At 40.2% G+C, this 15,575-nt stretch overlaps 1 protein-coding gene across 11 annotated transcripts in view; it reads left to right on the top strand.

The window, feature by feature from the left end:
* Positions 1 to 15,575, top strand: part of Usp16-45 (ubiquitin specific protease 16/45) — a 186,060-nt gene that overhangs the window by 148,800 nt on the left and 21,685 nt on the right. For all 11 annotated transcript variants that reach the window (XM_071668163.1, XM_071668161.1, XM_071668162.1 and 8 more), the window contains 3 exons: positions 4,558 to 4,688; positions 10,430 to 10,614; positions 10,765 to 11,046. In XM_071668163.1, coding sequence (XP_071524264.1) covers positions 4,558 to 4,688; positions 10,430 to 10,614; positions 10,765 to 11,046 — 598 coding nt within the window. The remainder of the gene's footprint in view (positions 1 to 4,557; positions 4,689 to 10,429; positions 10,615 to 10,764; positions 11,047 to 15,575) is intronic.

Here is a 15,575-nt window from a genome sequence, read left to right as displayed (position 1 = left end):
AAGATATGTAGGTTTGGTAGGATATTATTTTTCCATTCTGCACTCAGTCTTTCCTGATACTTCTTCACACAAGTCTTCCCAAGCTCATGTACTCTCACCACTCTCTTCACCCCAACATTCTCTCTTCTTTTCTGAAAACCTCTACAAATCTTCACCTTCACCTCCACAAGATAATGATCAGACATCCCTCCAGTTGCACCTCTCAGCACTTTAACATCCAAAAGTCTCTCTTTCATGCGCCTATCAATTAACACGTAATCCAGTAATGCTCTCTGGCCATCTCTCCTACTTTCATACATATACTTATGTATATCTTTCTTTTTGAACCAGGTATTCCCAATCATTAGTCCTTTTTCAACACTCAAATCTACAAGCTCTTCACCATTTCCATTTAAAACACTGAACACCCCATGTACACCAGTTATTCCCTCAACTGCCACATTACTCACCTTTGTATTCAAATCACCCATCAAAACTGCTAACACACTCATTCAGCTGCTCCCAAAACACTTGCCTCTCATGATCTTTCTTCTCTTGCCCAGGTTTATGTATGTATGTATGTGTATATGAGTGGATAGGCCATACTTTGTCTGTTTCCTGGTGCTACCTGGCTGATGCGGGAGACAGTGATTAATTATAATAAATAAATATGTATATGGATGGAGTGATAACAAAGGGAAAACAAAACCAGGGAAAAGGGGTGTAAAGATGGAGTGTGGCGAAGAGATATGGTGGCTAGTGGCATGCCTGTTTGTGGATGATACTGTGTTGTTTACTTAGTGAAGAAGAGTTGCAGAAGGTTGTAAGTGTATTTTATGATATGTGTGAGTGTAGACGATTGAAGGTAAATGCAAGTAAAGTAATGGTGTTTGAAAGGAAACAGAATGAAGGTATAGATTTTGTAAAACTATATAGAATGAAAGTAGAAAGTACTGAATTGTGCTTTGGATATGGGGGGAGAGAAGACTAGCAAACATGAGAGAATTTAAGTATCTGGGAGCTGTCTTGGGTAAGGTTGGTGATATAAGGGAGAGAATAGTACATGGTAGAAGAGCATTGGGTTCTTTAACAGAATAATGAAGGGTAGAGGTGTATGTATGGAAGTGCAGAGAGGATTAAGGGACAGCATAGTCCTCCAAACTCTGACCCATGCAACCAAAACATGGTCATGGAATGAGTCATAAAGGTCAAGAATCCAGGCTATGGAAAGGAGATATTTGAAAAGAGCATGTGGTGTGACTAGATGGAGTGAAGAAAGAAATGAAGAGGTGCAAGAGAGATGTGGTATGGCAGGGAATGCAAAGGGAATGAATTGTGGAGTGGTACAATGGGTGAAACGTAATACTTTGAGGGGGTATGGGCTTGGGGAAAGAATGCAAGACTAGGAATTTACAAGGAGAGTGTGTGATAGCATAATTAAAGGGGTTGGTGTTAGAGGAAGACCACTTGTTACATGGGCAAATAGGATGGAGGAATACATGGAATGGTGTATGCAAGGGAGGCACGTAGGGGATAAGTGGAGACTCTTTTGCCGTGACCACCCCTTGATGGGAGTTCCCGGAGGGATTGGGCATCATAAATATAGATAGCTATTGAGGGAAAGATGACTGATGCTGATCTTGATATAGAAAGATATAGAGGTAAATGTAATTGTATGGCTATGACTTGAACATACAAAGGTAAAGCTTTCCTCAGTGTCACACTGAAGAGGCTTTTCATTTTGCTAATTGAGTCCATGTTCTGTCATCTCTAGATTCAAGGGCATAGTTTGTAAGTTTTGTGAAGGCAAGGGAACATTAGGGTAGTAATCACATACTTTTCTGTCACCAGCAGTCCAGATCTTTTAGGAGCATAAAAGCAAAGGTTGATAGCTTAGGAGATAATTGTAGTTTCTTGTACCAACTGATATGAGAATGAACTAGCATTGCAAACCAGCAACTGATTACTCTGAGGAATATCATTTGATTATTATGTAGGCTTGCCTTAGTGGCTAGAGATTAAACAATCCCTAAGGTGTCCATGAATTAAATGAATTGTTGAAAATCCATACAGTAAAAGAATCAGGGATACTCCTTTTCTCACTGTAAGCTACACAACGTATGTTTATTTTATGCATGTGATTATGACTTGATTTGGAGAGTAATGCGAGGAATTAGAAATCCACATTCTTTTCATTTGAAGATTATAATTCTATCGTGGTGGTTTCTTTATATGCTAGTAATGGTCTAAGAGCTATGTATCAAAATGTGTATACAGTTTATTAAGACCTGCACTACCAATTAAGCAGCTTTGTTATTTATTTAATAAGATGACTACATCTTATGAAGTGAATACAGGTCTGGAATCATTCCTGTATTAGGAATTTATCAAGATTAGAAATGAAACCAGCATCCACCAGCTTTAGGTTACACTGAGTGAAAAGACACCTTTGGCAAGACTGTATTTTTGGGAGTACAGTCTTGTCAACGAATTTCTCTCTCCAAAGGAGTCCACATTTCCCTCCTACTGTAAGAAGCACAACCTTGTAACAAATTCAGGGTCATTCAGAATGAGATCCTGGGTAACATCCTGGAGTGATTATAATGATGATAATAATGGAGAATAATGAAGAATTGTTTGTACTACTGTTGAGTTGAGCATAACATGAGTACTATGAATGATTTCTTCAGTCCCAAGTGTCGGTGCCAGTGGTTCTGATGAATAATTGTCTTTTTGACAGGTGTCCACATTATGATCAAATGGCTTTCTGTATAACTTTTATGGGTTATAGTGCCACAGGTACACCACCGATTTTCCGGTACTCTTGGTTCTAAAGCCTTGCCGGATTAACCATTTTGCTGGACCAACTGTGGTCATGTAATGATAATTCATCAACACACCTCTGACCCACTAATTGTACATCTCCATGTATCTGAAGTATACCGTGGACTGCTAGAAATTTGAATTAAATGAATATTAAATGTTTGAGCACCCTAAGATGGTAAGTCTGTCCTTAGATTGAATCCTGTGGGGTCAATTCGTCTTCTGTTGTTAGTGTTTTTCTAGGTGTGCATCGCCAGAATAATGCAGTTTCATCTGCATTATACACCTGCTCAGGACTGAGGTGCTCGTCAGCTACGAGTTTCGCAAATTCATCCACATACTCGGCAGCTCCCTCGTGGTTTGCAGACCACTTTTCTCCACACACTGTATTCATGGAAATTCCATGATGCTTCTTGAAACTTTGAAGCCATCCTTCACTGTAGCCATGCTTATGTTGTAATATAAGTTCTTTATGGAACAAGTTATGCTACCTGACAAGTCCACTCCATAACTCCAACGCTGTCAAAACCATTCCATCATCACTTGATTGTGCTCAGTACTCTTACCATCTTTTATAGTTTTTCTTTTCGCCATTTGCTTCTTGGAATCGCAGTCTGCATTAAATTTCAATATTTTCTCCCTTTGCTTCTTTATATCATAAACAGTTGATGAACCAATACTGTAGATGTCACACAGCTTATGCTCCGAAATGCCACAGTCCATTTTTTGCAACAATTCTACTTTATGTTGGATCGATATGGACTGGTGTTTATGTTTGACACCACGACTGACACTCATATGTCTTAGAAGCCATAGCTAGCATTAGATTTAAGCAGAATAAGCCAAGAATCTCACAGAATTGCAGTATCACCACCAACGAGTGCAGTGTAAAGAATGTAGATAAGTGCGACCTACACATAACGCCATCTGTGACCGCGGTAATTTCAAGTTCCCTCACATAATTTTGTCTGGACTAAAGGAGGTGCCGAACCATCAGTTGCCGGAAATTCTGTGGTGTACCTTTATCATAATTGTACAAGTAAGCAGCCACCTCCCTTCACAGACACTGGCATTCTTTTTTACTTTAGGCACAAGTTACTGCAGTTTGTTGTTAAGCAAAGAAATGAACTGGTTTCAAATTGTGCATTACTTCTTTCTGTGCTTTAGCAGCTAGATCTTGAAAGTATAATTATGAACCACCCACTTGTGTTGCTGATTTGTTTTTCAGAGCTTATGTCACTGGTTAGTTTCTTTGCTGTTGATGGATGAATCATTATTTGGATGGTATGATGTTGGAAGTTAATTAATAGTTAAGCTATTTTGAAGTGGGACTGGTACATTTAAGCTGGCTTGGCTCATGATTTGAGGATTCACAAATGCTAGGTGTTTAGTTAGAAGTTTGACATTTTGTCTTAAACAGTCCATGATATCATTTATCAAGAAAGGTTATACACAGAAGTTGCTGTAGCTCATAATTTTATTCATGTACAGTTAGAAGTTTCATATACTTTGTTGGTTTTTGACCATCCTGTCCCTGAAATGAAAATATGTATGTAAACATCTAAAAGCATGACAGTGGTTGTTACCAATATCTTTCGTATGCTATTTCAAAAACTTCACTTTACATAAGATATTTAAAAAAAATCCTGTTTCTGCTCTGGATTATCTCAAGGATTATATTTTGTAATTAACTTGGAAAAGTAGAAAAAACAAAGGTAGTATTTTTCTTGTGACTGCCATGAACTGTTTTTTCAGTTACCAATGTCACAGTCAAGAGTGCTCTGTCATGTCCTGTCTCACCAACTTCACTGCACCTGAGTTACTGACAGGTTCTAACAAGATCTCATGTGAAAATTGCACCAAGGTCCACAATCAGCAGCATTTAGGTAACTATCATTGCTTTTATTCTTTCAGCCTTACTGAACATTAAAAGTTAATTGCACGTATTCCCTGCGTGTCTTAGAAGGTGACTGAAGGGGGCGGGAGTGGGGGCTGAAACCCCTCCCCTCCTTGTATTTAGATTTCTAAAAAGGGAAACAGAAGGAGTTAAGCAAGGAGTGCTCATCCTCCTCGAAGACTCAGATATGGGTGTCTGAATGCGTGTGGATGTAACCAAGATGAGAAGAAAGGAGAGATAGGTAGTATGTTTGAGGAAAGAATGTGGATGTAACCAAGATGAGAAGAAAGGAGAGATAGGTAGTATGTTTGAGGAAAGAAACCTGGAAGTTCCAGCTCTGAGTGAAACAAAGCTCAAAGGTAAAGGGGAAGAGTGGTTTGGGAAAGTCTTGGGAGTAAAGTCAGGGGTTGGTGAGAGGACAAGAGCTTAGGAAGGAGTAGCACTACTCCTGAAGCAGGAGTTGTAGGAGTACGTGATAGAGAGTAAGAAAGTAAATTCTAGATAGATGTGGGTAAAACTGAATGTGGATGGAGAGAGAGAGAGTAAGGAAGTAAATTCTAGATTGATGTGGTTAAAACTGAAAGTGGATGGAGAGAGATGGGTGATTATTGGTGCATATGCACCGGGTCATGAGAAGAAAAATCATGAGGGGCAAGTGTTTTAGCGGCTTTGATGCACAAGACCAGATTATAGTGATGGGTGATTTAAGTGTGAAGGTGAGTAATGTGGCAGTTGAGGGTGTAATTGGTGTACGTAGGGTGTTCAGTAATGTAATTGTTAATGGTGAAGAGCTTGTGGATTTGTGTGCTGAAAAAAGACTGGTGATTAGGAATACTTGGTTTAAAAAGAGATATACATATTTATATATGTGTGAGTAGGAGAGATGGTCAGAGTGCATTATTGGATTATGCATTAATTGATAGGCTTGTAAAAGATAGACTTTTGGATGTTAATGTGCTGAGAGGGGCAGCTAGAGGGATGTCTGATCACTATCTTATGGAGGCGAAGGTGAAGATTTGTAGAGGTTTTCAAAAAAGAAGAGAGAATGTTGGGGAGAAGAGAGTGATGAGAGTAGAGTGGCAAAAGATGAGAGCAAATGACGTGAAGGGAGTGGGTGAGGAATGGGATGTATTTAGGGAAGCAGTGATGGCTTGTGCAAAAGATGCATGTGGCATGAGAAAGGTGAGAGTTGGGCAGAGCAGAAAGAGTAGTGAATGTTGGGATGAAGAAGTAAGGTTGTTAGTGAAAGAGAAAAGAGAGGGTTTGAACGATACTTGCAGGGAAGTAATGCAAATGACTGGGAGATATATATATATATATATAAGAATGTGGCAGGAGGTCAAGAGAAAGGTGCCAGGGTTGAAAGTGAGAGCTAATGAGAGTTGGGGTGAGAGAGTATCATTGAATGTTAGAGAGAATAAGATGTTTTTGAAGGAGGTAAATAACATGCATAAGACAAGAAAACAAATGGGAACATCAGTGAAGGTAGTAACAGGTAGTGATGAAGTGAGAAGGAGATGGAGTGAGTATTTTGAAGGATTGTTGAATGTTTGATGATAGAGTGGCAGATATAGGGTGTTTTGGTCAGAGTGGTGTGCGAAGTGAGAGGGTCAGGGAGAATGGTTTGGTAAAGAGAGAAGAGGTAGTGAAAACTTTGTGGAAGATGAAATCTAGCAAGGCAGCGGGTTTGGATGGTATTGCAGTGGACTTTATTAAAAAAGGGGGGTGACTTTGTTGTTGATCGGTTGATAAAGATATTCAGTGTATGTATAGATCATGGTGAAGTGCCTGAGGATTGGCAGAATATGTATGCAGCGCCATTGTACAAAGGCAAAGGGGATAACAGTGAGTGTTCAAACAACAGAGGCATAAGTTTGTTCGGTATTCTTGGGAAATTATATGTGTTGAGTATATCTGGGAAATTGTTTGGGAGGGTATTGATTAGAGGTTGAAGGCATGTACAGAGCATCAGACTGGGGAAGAGCAGTGTGGTTTCAGAAGTGGTAGAGCATGTGTGGATCAGTTGTTTGCTTTGAAGAATGTATGTGAGAAATACTTGGAAAAACAGATGGATTTGTATGTAGCATTTGTGTATTTGGAGAAGGCATATGATAGGCTTGATAGAGATGCTTTGTAGAAAGTTTTAAGAGTATATGGTTTGGGTGGTAATTTGCTAGAAGCTTTGAAAAGTTTTTATCATGGATGTAAGGCATGTGTATGAGTAGGAAGAGAGGAAAATGATTGGTTCCCAGTGAATGTCGGTTTGCGGTAGGGATTTGTGATGTCCCCAAGGTTGTTTACTTTGTTAATAGATGGTGTGGTTGGGGAGGTAAATGCAAGAGTATTGGAAAGAGGGGTGAGCATGCAGTTTGTTGGGGATGAGAGGGCCTGGGAAGTGAGTCTGCTGTTGTTCGCCAGTGATACAGCTCTTTGTAGCTGATTTGTGTGAGAAGCTGCAGAAGCTGGTGACTGAGTTTGGTAAAGTGTGTGGAAGAAGAAAGTTAAGAGTAAATGTGAATAAGAGCAAGGTTATTAGGTACAGTAGGGGTGAGGGTCAAGTCAATTGGGAGGTGAGTTTGAATGGAGAAAAACTGGAGGAAGTGAAGTGTTTTAGATATCTGGGAGTGGATCTGTCAGCGGATGGAACCATGGAAGCGGAAGTGGATCATAGGGTGGGGGAGGGGGCGAAAATTTTGGGAGCCTTGAAAAATGTGTGGAAGTCGAGAACATTATCTCGGAAAGCAAAAATGGGTATGTTTGAAGGAATAGTGGTTCCAACAATGTTGTATGGTTGCGAGGCGTGGGCTATGGATAGAGATGTGCGCAGGAGGATGGATGTGCTGGAAATGAGATGTTTGAGGACAATGTGTGGTGTGAGGTGGTTTGATCGAGTAAGTAACGTAAGGGTAAGAGAGATGTGTGGAAATAAAAAGAGCGTGGTTGAGAGAGCAGAAGAGGGTGTTTTGAAATGGTTTGGGCACATGGAGAGAATGAGTGAGGAAAGATTGACCAAGAGGATATATGTGTCGGAGGTGGAGGGAACGAGGAGAAGAGGGAGACCAAATTGGAGGTGGAAAGATGGAGTGAAAAAGATTTTGTGTGATCGGGGCCTGAACATGCTGGAGGGTGAAAGGAGGGCAAGGAATAGAGTGAATTGGAGCCATGTGGTATACAGGGGTTGACGTGCTGACAGTGGATTGAATCAAGGCATGTGAGGCGTCTGGGGTAAACCATGGAAAGCTGTGTAGGTATGTATATTTGCGTGTGTGGACGTGTGTATGTACATGTGTATGGGGGTGGGTTGGGCCATTTCTTTCGTCTGTTTCCTTGCGCTACCTCGCAGACGCGGGAGACAGCGACAAAGTATAAATATATATATTTATATATATATATATATATATATATATATATATATATATATATATATATATATATATATATATATGTCACAGGTAGAGAGAACAAGGAGAAGCAGGAGACCAAATTGGAGGTAGAAGGATTGAGTGAAAAAGATTTTGAGCTATCACGGCCTAAACATTCAGGAGGGTGAGAGGTGTGCACGAATAGAGTGAATTGTAACAATGTGGTATACTGGGGTCGATGTGTTGTCAGTGGACTGAACCAGGGCATGTGAAATGTCTGGGGTAAACCATGAAAAGGTCTGTGAGGCCTGGATGTGGATAGGGATCTGTGGTTATGGTGCATTACACATGACAGCTAGAAACTGAGTGTGAATAGATCTTTTTTCATCTGTTTCCTGGTGCTACCTGTTTTCTGGCACTACTTTGCTGAAGCAGGGGGTAGTGATGCTGTATCCTGTGGTGTGGGGCAGTGCCAGGAATTGATGAAGGCAAGCTAGTATGAATATGTACATGTGTATATGTCTGTGTATGCAGATGTATATGTTTATATGTCGATATGTGCATGTATGGACATTTATGTATATATATGTGTATGTTTCCCATTTTAGAAAGTTAAAAAAATACAAGGAGGGGAGGATTTCTGGCCCTGCAAACTTACTCAACAAACTTACGCCATCCACTCCCACCGCCTTGCTAGATTTCATCATTTGGAAGACTTTCAACACCTCTCTTCACTATACCACTCATTCTATTTGTTTTGAAGAATATGCATGAGAAATACTTAGAGAAGTAGATGGATTTGTGTGTGGTATTTATGGATATGAAGAAAGTATATGAGAAGGTTGATAGAAATGCCTTGTGGAAGGTCTTAAGAATATAAGATGTGGGAAGAAAGCTACTAGAAGTAGAGAGACGTTTTTATCAAGATTTTAAGGCATGTGTACAGGTAGGAAGAGAGGATAGTGATGGGTTCCAAGTGAAGGTGTCTCTCGAAGGGGTGTGTGATGTCACCATGATTGTTTAATTTGTTTATGAATGGGCTGGTAAGGGAGATAGATAAGAGAGTTTTGAAGGGGTGGATATACTTGGGAAGTGAGTCATTAGTTGTTTGCTGATGATATAGCACTGTTGGCAGATTTGAGTGTGAAAGTGCAGAAGTTGGTAACTGAGTTTGGAAGGGTGTGTGAAGGGAGAAAGTTAAGAGTATATGTGAATAAGAGCAAGGTTATTAGGTTTAGCAGAGTTGAGCAGGGACAGGAGAGTTGGGGTGTGAGTTTGAATGGAGAGAAATAGGAGGAAGTGAAGTGTTTTAGATGCCTGGGAGTGGACATAGTAGTGAGCGAAACCTTGGAAGCAGAAGTGTCATAGGTTGAGTGAGAGGGCAAAGGTTTTGGGAGCACTAAAGAATGTGTGGAAAGAGAGACTGTTATCTGTGAGGGCAAAAGAGGGCATGTTTGAAAGTATAGGCTTGTTTGAAAGTATAGTATGGGTATGGTTGAAAGTATAATTGTCACAACATTATTATATGGATGCATGTATGGCCCATAGATAGGACTGTGTGAGTGGGGTTGGTTGTGAAATTTTTGAAGACAGAATGTAGTGTGAGGTGGTTTGAACAAGTAAGTAATGAAAGGGCAAGAGAGAGGTGTGGTAGTAAAAAGAGTGTGGATGAGAGAGCAGAAAAGGTTGTGCTGAAATGGTTTGGACATACAAAGAGAATGAGTGAAAAAAAAGTTGACAAAGAGGATATATTTGTCAGAAGTAGAGGGAACAAGGAGAATAGGGAGATCAAATTGGATGTGGAAGGATGGAATGAAAAAGATTTTAAGGAATGTGGGCATGAACATGCAGGAGGATGAAAGGTGTGCACAATTGGAACAATGTGGCGTGCATGGGTTGATGTTCTGTCAGTGGACTGAACCAGGGCATATGAAGAGTCCAGGGTAAACCATGGAAAGGTTTGTGAGAGGTATGGTTTCGATGCATTAGACATGACAGCTAGAGAGTGGATGCTGCCTTTCTTTATCTGTTCCTGGCATTAACTCGGCAACAGGGGAAATGGGAATGAACTATGGAGAGAGAGGGAGAGAGAGAGAGAGCATGGGCTATAGATGAGGACTTGCAGAGGAAGGTGAATGTGTTAAAAATGAGATGTTTTTGGACATTATGTGGTGTGAGGTGTTCTGATCAAGTAAGTAACAAAAGGGTAAGAGAGAGAGGTGTGTCTCCACCCATGTTAGTCATATGATACAGTATGCTGTGAACACTTGGGTAGTATTCTTCCTCCCCTATCCTTGGATTATAGAGTATCAGCAAATAAGTCTAAATACAAATATTCTGCTTAGTAATTTTGAAATTTCTGCTTCAGATGATCAGAGAGAATCAGTGAAGAGCAATGCCAGCAAGCAGTTGTTGATCCTGTCACCACCTGCTGTATTGACTCTCCAGTTGAAACGTTTTCATCACATGGGCTTCAATCTAACAAAAGTCAACCGCTATGTGCAGTTTCCATTAGTACTGGATATAGCCCCATTCACCTCTTCTATCTCACTGGTATGTATTAAAAATGTTGAGATATTTAGTTTATTGTATTGCATATATGACAAAAGTTCTTTACTTATCCATATTTTTTTTCTGGAAACACTGTATGTATGGGAATTTATAATTCTCTTGAATTTTTGTTTTGACTTGATTGTTTTTCAGGGTTTGGGTAACATGTCAAGAGGACAAACCCAGGTGCTGTATGGTCTGTATGGTGTTGTAGAACACTCAGGCCGCCTCAACTCAGGCCACTATGTTGCATATGTACGTTCTCGTCCACTGGACCCTGCTCGGACAAACAAACAGTACCTCAACCTCAAGCCATCAAGCCAGTTCGAGATTAATCAGTTGGTAGCAGAAATGGCAGAAAAAATTGATGCTTCATCTGGTACATTGCGGTCTGACTTAAAAGGTGCATCTGGAAACAACTCTGTCAGTGTAGAAGTGAGGAATTTTTTGTTTTGTCAAGTTAACCTTTATTGTATAATAAAGTCAGACACTGTAAATCTGACCTCTTTCTTTTCAGGTTATTATTGCTGTTACCCATTATGAAGCTTTTCTAATTAGCTGTGGTTCTTCGGAACATTATATTAGCCCAAAATGGAAGTAATTTTGCTCATAAATCAGCAGTCATAAAAATTTGTCTTAAGTGAATGTAGGTTTGCGGCAGGGGTGTGTGATGTCTCCATGGTTGTTTAATTTGTTTATGGATGGGGTTGTTAGGGAGGTAAATGCAAGAGTTTTGGAAAGAGGGGCAAGTATGAAGTCTGTTGGGGATGAGAGAGCTTGGGAAGTGAGTCAGTTGTTGTTCGCTGATAATACAGCGCTGGTGGCTGACTCATGTGAGAAACTGCAGAAGCTGGTGACTGAGTTTGGTAAAGTGTGTGGAAGAAGAAAGTTAAGAGTAAATGTGAATAAGAGCAAGGTTATTAGGTACAGTAGGGTTGAGGGTCAAGTCAATTGGGAGGTGAGTTTGAATGGAGAAAAACTGGAGGAAGTGAAGTGTTTTAGATATCTGGGAGTGGATCTGGCAGCGGATGGAACCATGGAAGCGGAAGTGGATCATAGGGTGGGGGAGGGGGCGAAAATTCTGGGGGCCTTGAAGAATGTGTGGAAGTCGAGAACATTATCTCGGAAAGCAAAAATGGGTATGTTTGAAGGAATAGTGGTTCCAACAATGTTGTATGGTTGCGAGGCGTGGGCTATGGATAGAGTTGTGTGCAGGAGGATGGATGTGCTGGAAATGAGATGTTTGAGGACAATGTGTGGTGTGAGGTGGTTTGATCGAGTGAGTAACGTAAGGGTAAGAGAGATGTGTGGAAATAAAAAGAGCGTGGTTGAGAGAGCAGAAGAGGGTGTTTTGAAGTGGTTTGGGCACATGGAGAGAATGAGTGAGGAAAGATTGACCAAGAGGATATATGTGTCGGAGGTGGAGGGAACGAGGAGAAGAGGGAGACCAAATTGGAGGTGGAAAGATGGAGTGAAAAAGATTTTGTGTGATCGGGGCCTGAACATGCAGGAGGGTGAAAGGAGGGCAAGGAATAGAGTGAATTGGAGCGATGTGGTATACCGGGGTTGACGTGCTGCCAATGGATTGAATCAAGGCGTGTGAAGCGTCTGGGGTAAACCATGGAAAGCTGTATAGGTATGCATATTTGCGTGTGTGGACGTATGTATATACATGTGTATGGGGGGGGTTGGGCCATTTCTTTCGTCTGTTTCCTTGCGCTACCTCGCAAACGCGGGAGACAGCGACAAAGTATAAAAAAAAAAAAAAAAAAAAAAAAAAGTTTTACAATTGAATTGTCTGATTCTGAGGTAGAACTGGCAGGCCTTTTCCCTTCATTTGTGTTTTGTGCTGGCAGGAAACAGCTGATCTCATTTCTGTAGAAGTGTGTTGCTTGGTAACTTATTCCTTCTTGTAATAGCATTCATTTTTATTTAATTTATTAGTCATATTATGAATGTAATGGTAGGTATAAGACAAGTCTGTTTCTGTGTAAAGAGAAACTTGGGCCATAGTATTTTCTCTGGTGTTTTGACTGCTAAATCAGAAATTTTTGTCTTAAGAATCTTTACTGTATGGAGTAAATTTGGAATTAAGAGACAGAATGAAAATGGAAAATGTGTGAAAGATATTAGTGTGAAGAAATTGCTGGAAAGACATATTGACAGAACTTTTACAATGGTATGGCCATTATGGATGAATGAAAGATGACTGGTTAATTAAGGAGTTATAGTATAACTGAAGGCACAAGAATGAAAATTCAGAAGAGAAGGGCAGATTCAAAGTGAATTTCATGGCTAAATGTGATTCAGATCAGGATGGCAGAGGAACGATTTTTGATCATGCATGCTGTATAAAAAATTAAGAAACTGTTTTTACCAATATGAAAGTCCATATTTCCATTGCCACACTGGACATAAAATGATACATGTAAATGAACTGAGAGGCTTTATTCACTTGATCCAACTGAAATGAATTGCAGTAGAGTTAAAGATGATAAAGAAACAGTTAGATGGATAATCCTTATAAGTTTGCTCAGCTGTCTTGAATATTTAGTTGTGAGAAATGTACAAGTACATTATTGGAGAAGAATACGACCTATATATCTCCTGCATTGCAAGATATCAAAATTTATAAATGGTGGTAAGCTGGGAAATAAGTACATCAGAAGTTGAGCATCTACAACTGCAAGCTGTCACAGACAGTTTGATGGACTGGTTCATTGGTTCATTGGTGGTGAATAAGGATATTTAGAGGTTGGAGTTGGTTTATGAGTTGTTCACTTACTTAGGGGATCTTGGGTATGAGTTTTGAGCCAGGTGGAATGGTGGGAATTGAAGTCTTCACATTAATAAGTGTTGGTTATGCTCGTCAGGTTCAATATTTAGATAATAAGTGTGAACGGGAACAGTCTGTTTGTATCTATCTATCGATATATCTGATGTCCATTCCTTCCAGGAACTCCCATCAAAGGTTGGCCGCAGCAAAAGTCTCCACTTATCCCTGTCCTTTCAAGCCAACCCCACATACACCATTCTACACATTCTTCCACCATTTCTCTCCCTCCAGTATTCCTCCACCCTCTTCACCCATATCACAGGTGGTCGGTCTTCCTCTCACACCAGCCCCATTTAATTGTACTATCATACACTTTCCATGTAAACTCCCAGTCTAGCATTCTTTCCATGTGCCCATACCACCTCACAATATTGTGTTTCACCCCTTCTACCTCTCCACAATTCATTCCCATTGCATTTCCTGCCATAGCACATCTCTCACACCCCATCATTTCTTTCTTCATTCCATCTAATCACAGTGCATGCTCTCCTCAAATAGCTCATTTCCGCAGCCTGAATTCTTGACCTCTGACTCATTCCATGTCATGTTTTGGCTGCATAGGTCAGGGTTCGGAGGCTCTGCTGTCCCTTAATACTCTTTTCACTTACATACTCACACCTCTACCCTTCATTATTCAGGTAAGGGACTCTCTCCCTTATCCCTTATCCCTTATCCATCCTTCCATATCACCAAACTTACCCAAGACAGTTCCTAGATTCTTAGATTCTCTCACTTCCAATCTTTTTCATCCCATATCCTAAGCTTAGTGTAGTACACTTTCGCCTTTCACTCTTTACGGTGTTACATAATATATACTTTCACTTTGTTTCCATTCAGACACCATTATTTTACTTACATACTCACACCTCTACCCTTCATTATTCAGGTAAGGGACTCTCCCTTATCCCTTATCCATCCTTCCATATCACCAAACTTACCCAAGACAGTTCCTAGATTCTTAGATTCTCTCACTTCCAATCTTTTTCATCCCATATCCAAAGCTTAGTTTAGTACACTTACTTCTTTCAATCTTTATGGTTTTATATAATATATACTTTCACTTTGTTTCCTTTCAGACACCATTATTTTACTTTTACTTGCATTTACCTTCACTCGCCTATTCTTACACACTTCGCAAAACTCACTTACTACCTTCTGCAGCTCCTCTTCATTCTCAGCAAACAACACAGTATCATCCACAAACAAGCTTGCCACAAGCCACCATATCTCATCACCATTCTCCATCTCTACACCCCTTTTCCCTAGTTTTGCTTTCAACCTTCCAACTGACTTCTTGTGCCTAGTGTGTTACCCAATGTTCCAACCCTCTACTTCTACCTAATGTGTTACCCAATGTTCCAACCCACTACTTCTACCTAATGCTCCCACCTAATGTTCCTACTTACAACTTTCATACTTATTGCTCTTACCAATTTGCCAAAAGGTAGGGTTAGTGCATAGTGCTCTTTGCAGGAAAATCTAGTTATGAAGAATAAGTTGTGTAAGTTAATTGCTGTCAAGTGTCATGGAGAGAATGTGTTTGTGGACAGAATACCAGTAGGCCATATGTGGATGAAAGAAAGAAAAACAGTTGCCTGGTTCAGGGGAATGCAGCTTCACACATACTAGTATGGATATTGAAAATATCATATATGATACACCAGTTGGAAAAAATGATCATGCAGTGCTAAAGTCTGATTATGTGGTAAATAATGAAATCAAAAGAGTAGTTGTGAGACAGAACTCGAAGAGGAGATATAAGCATGGAAACTACACAAAGCTCAACACTTTCTGTGGTAACATTGATCAGGAAATGAAATTCAGTAGCCAGGAACGAAGGCAGTGTGGTAAAAGGTTTTGTGAAATTTCCAATGAAGGATTATGAAAAACACTGGCACCTCTAGCCACAAAAAGAGTGAATATTAAGAAAGGGGAGAATGCTTTAATCAGAGACGTTAGAAAGCTCGAGAGCTTTGAGATGTGCTGCGACAAAGACATGGGTAGCACTCCTGTCAGCCAACATATATAAGGTGAGAGCAAGAAACAAGTATAGCAGGGCAAGAAAGGGTAACAGACAAACTTTGAATAGAATTATGTGGACAAGGCAGGAGAAAATCCAAAACTTTCC

This window comes from Panulirus ornatus, chromosome 12 (genome assembly GCF_036320965.1).
Source record: "Panulirus ornatus isolate Po-2019 chromosome 12, ASM3632096v1, whole genome shotgun sequence".
In the NCBI taxonomy this organism is placed as follows: domain Eukaryota; kingdom Metazoa; phylum Arthropoda; class Malacostraca; order Decapoda; family Palinuridae; genus Panulirus; species Panulirus ornatus.
The sequence above is the reverse complement of the archived record's forward strand: the minus strand, read 5'-3'. Positions and strand labels throughout refer to the sequence as shown.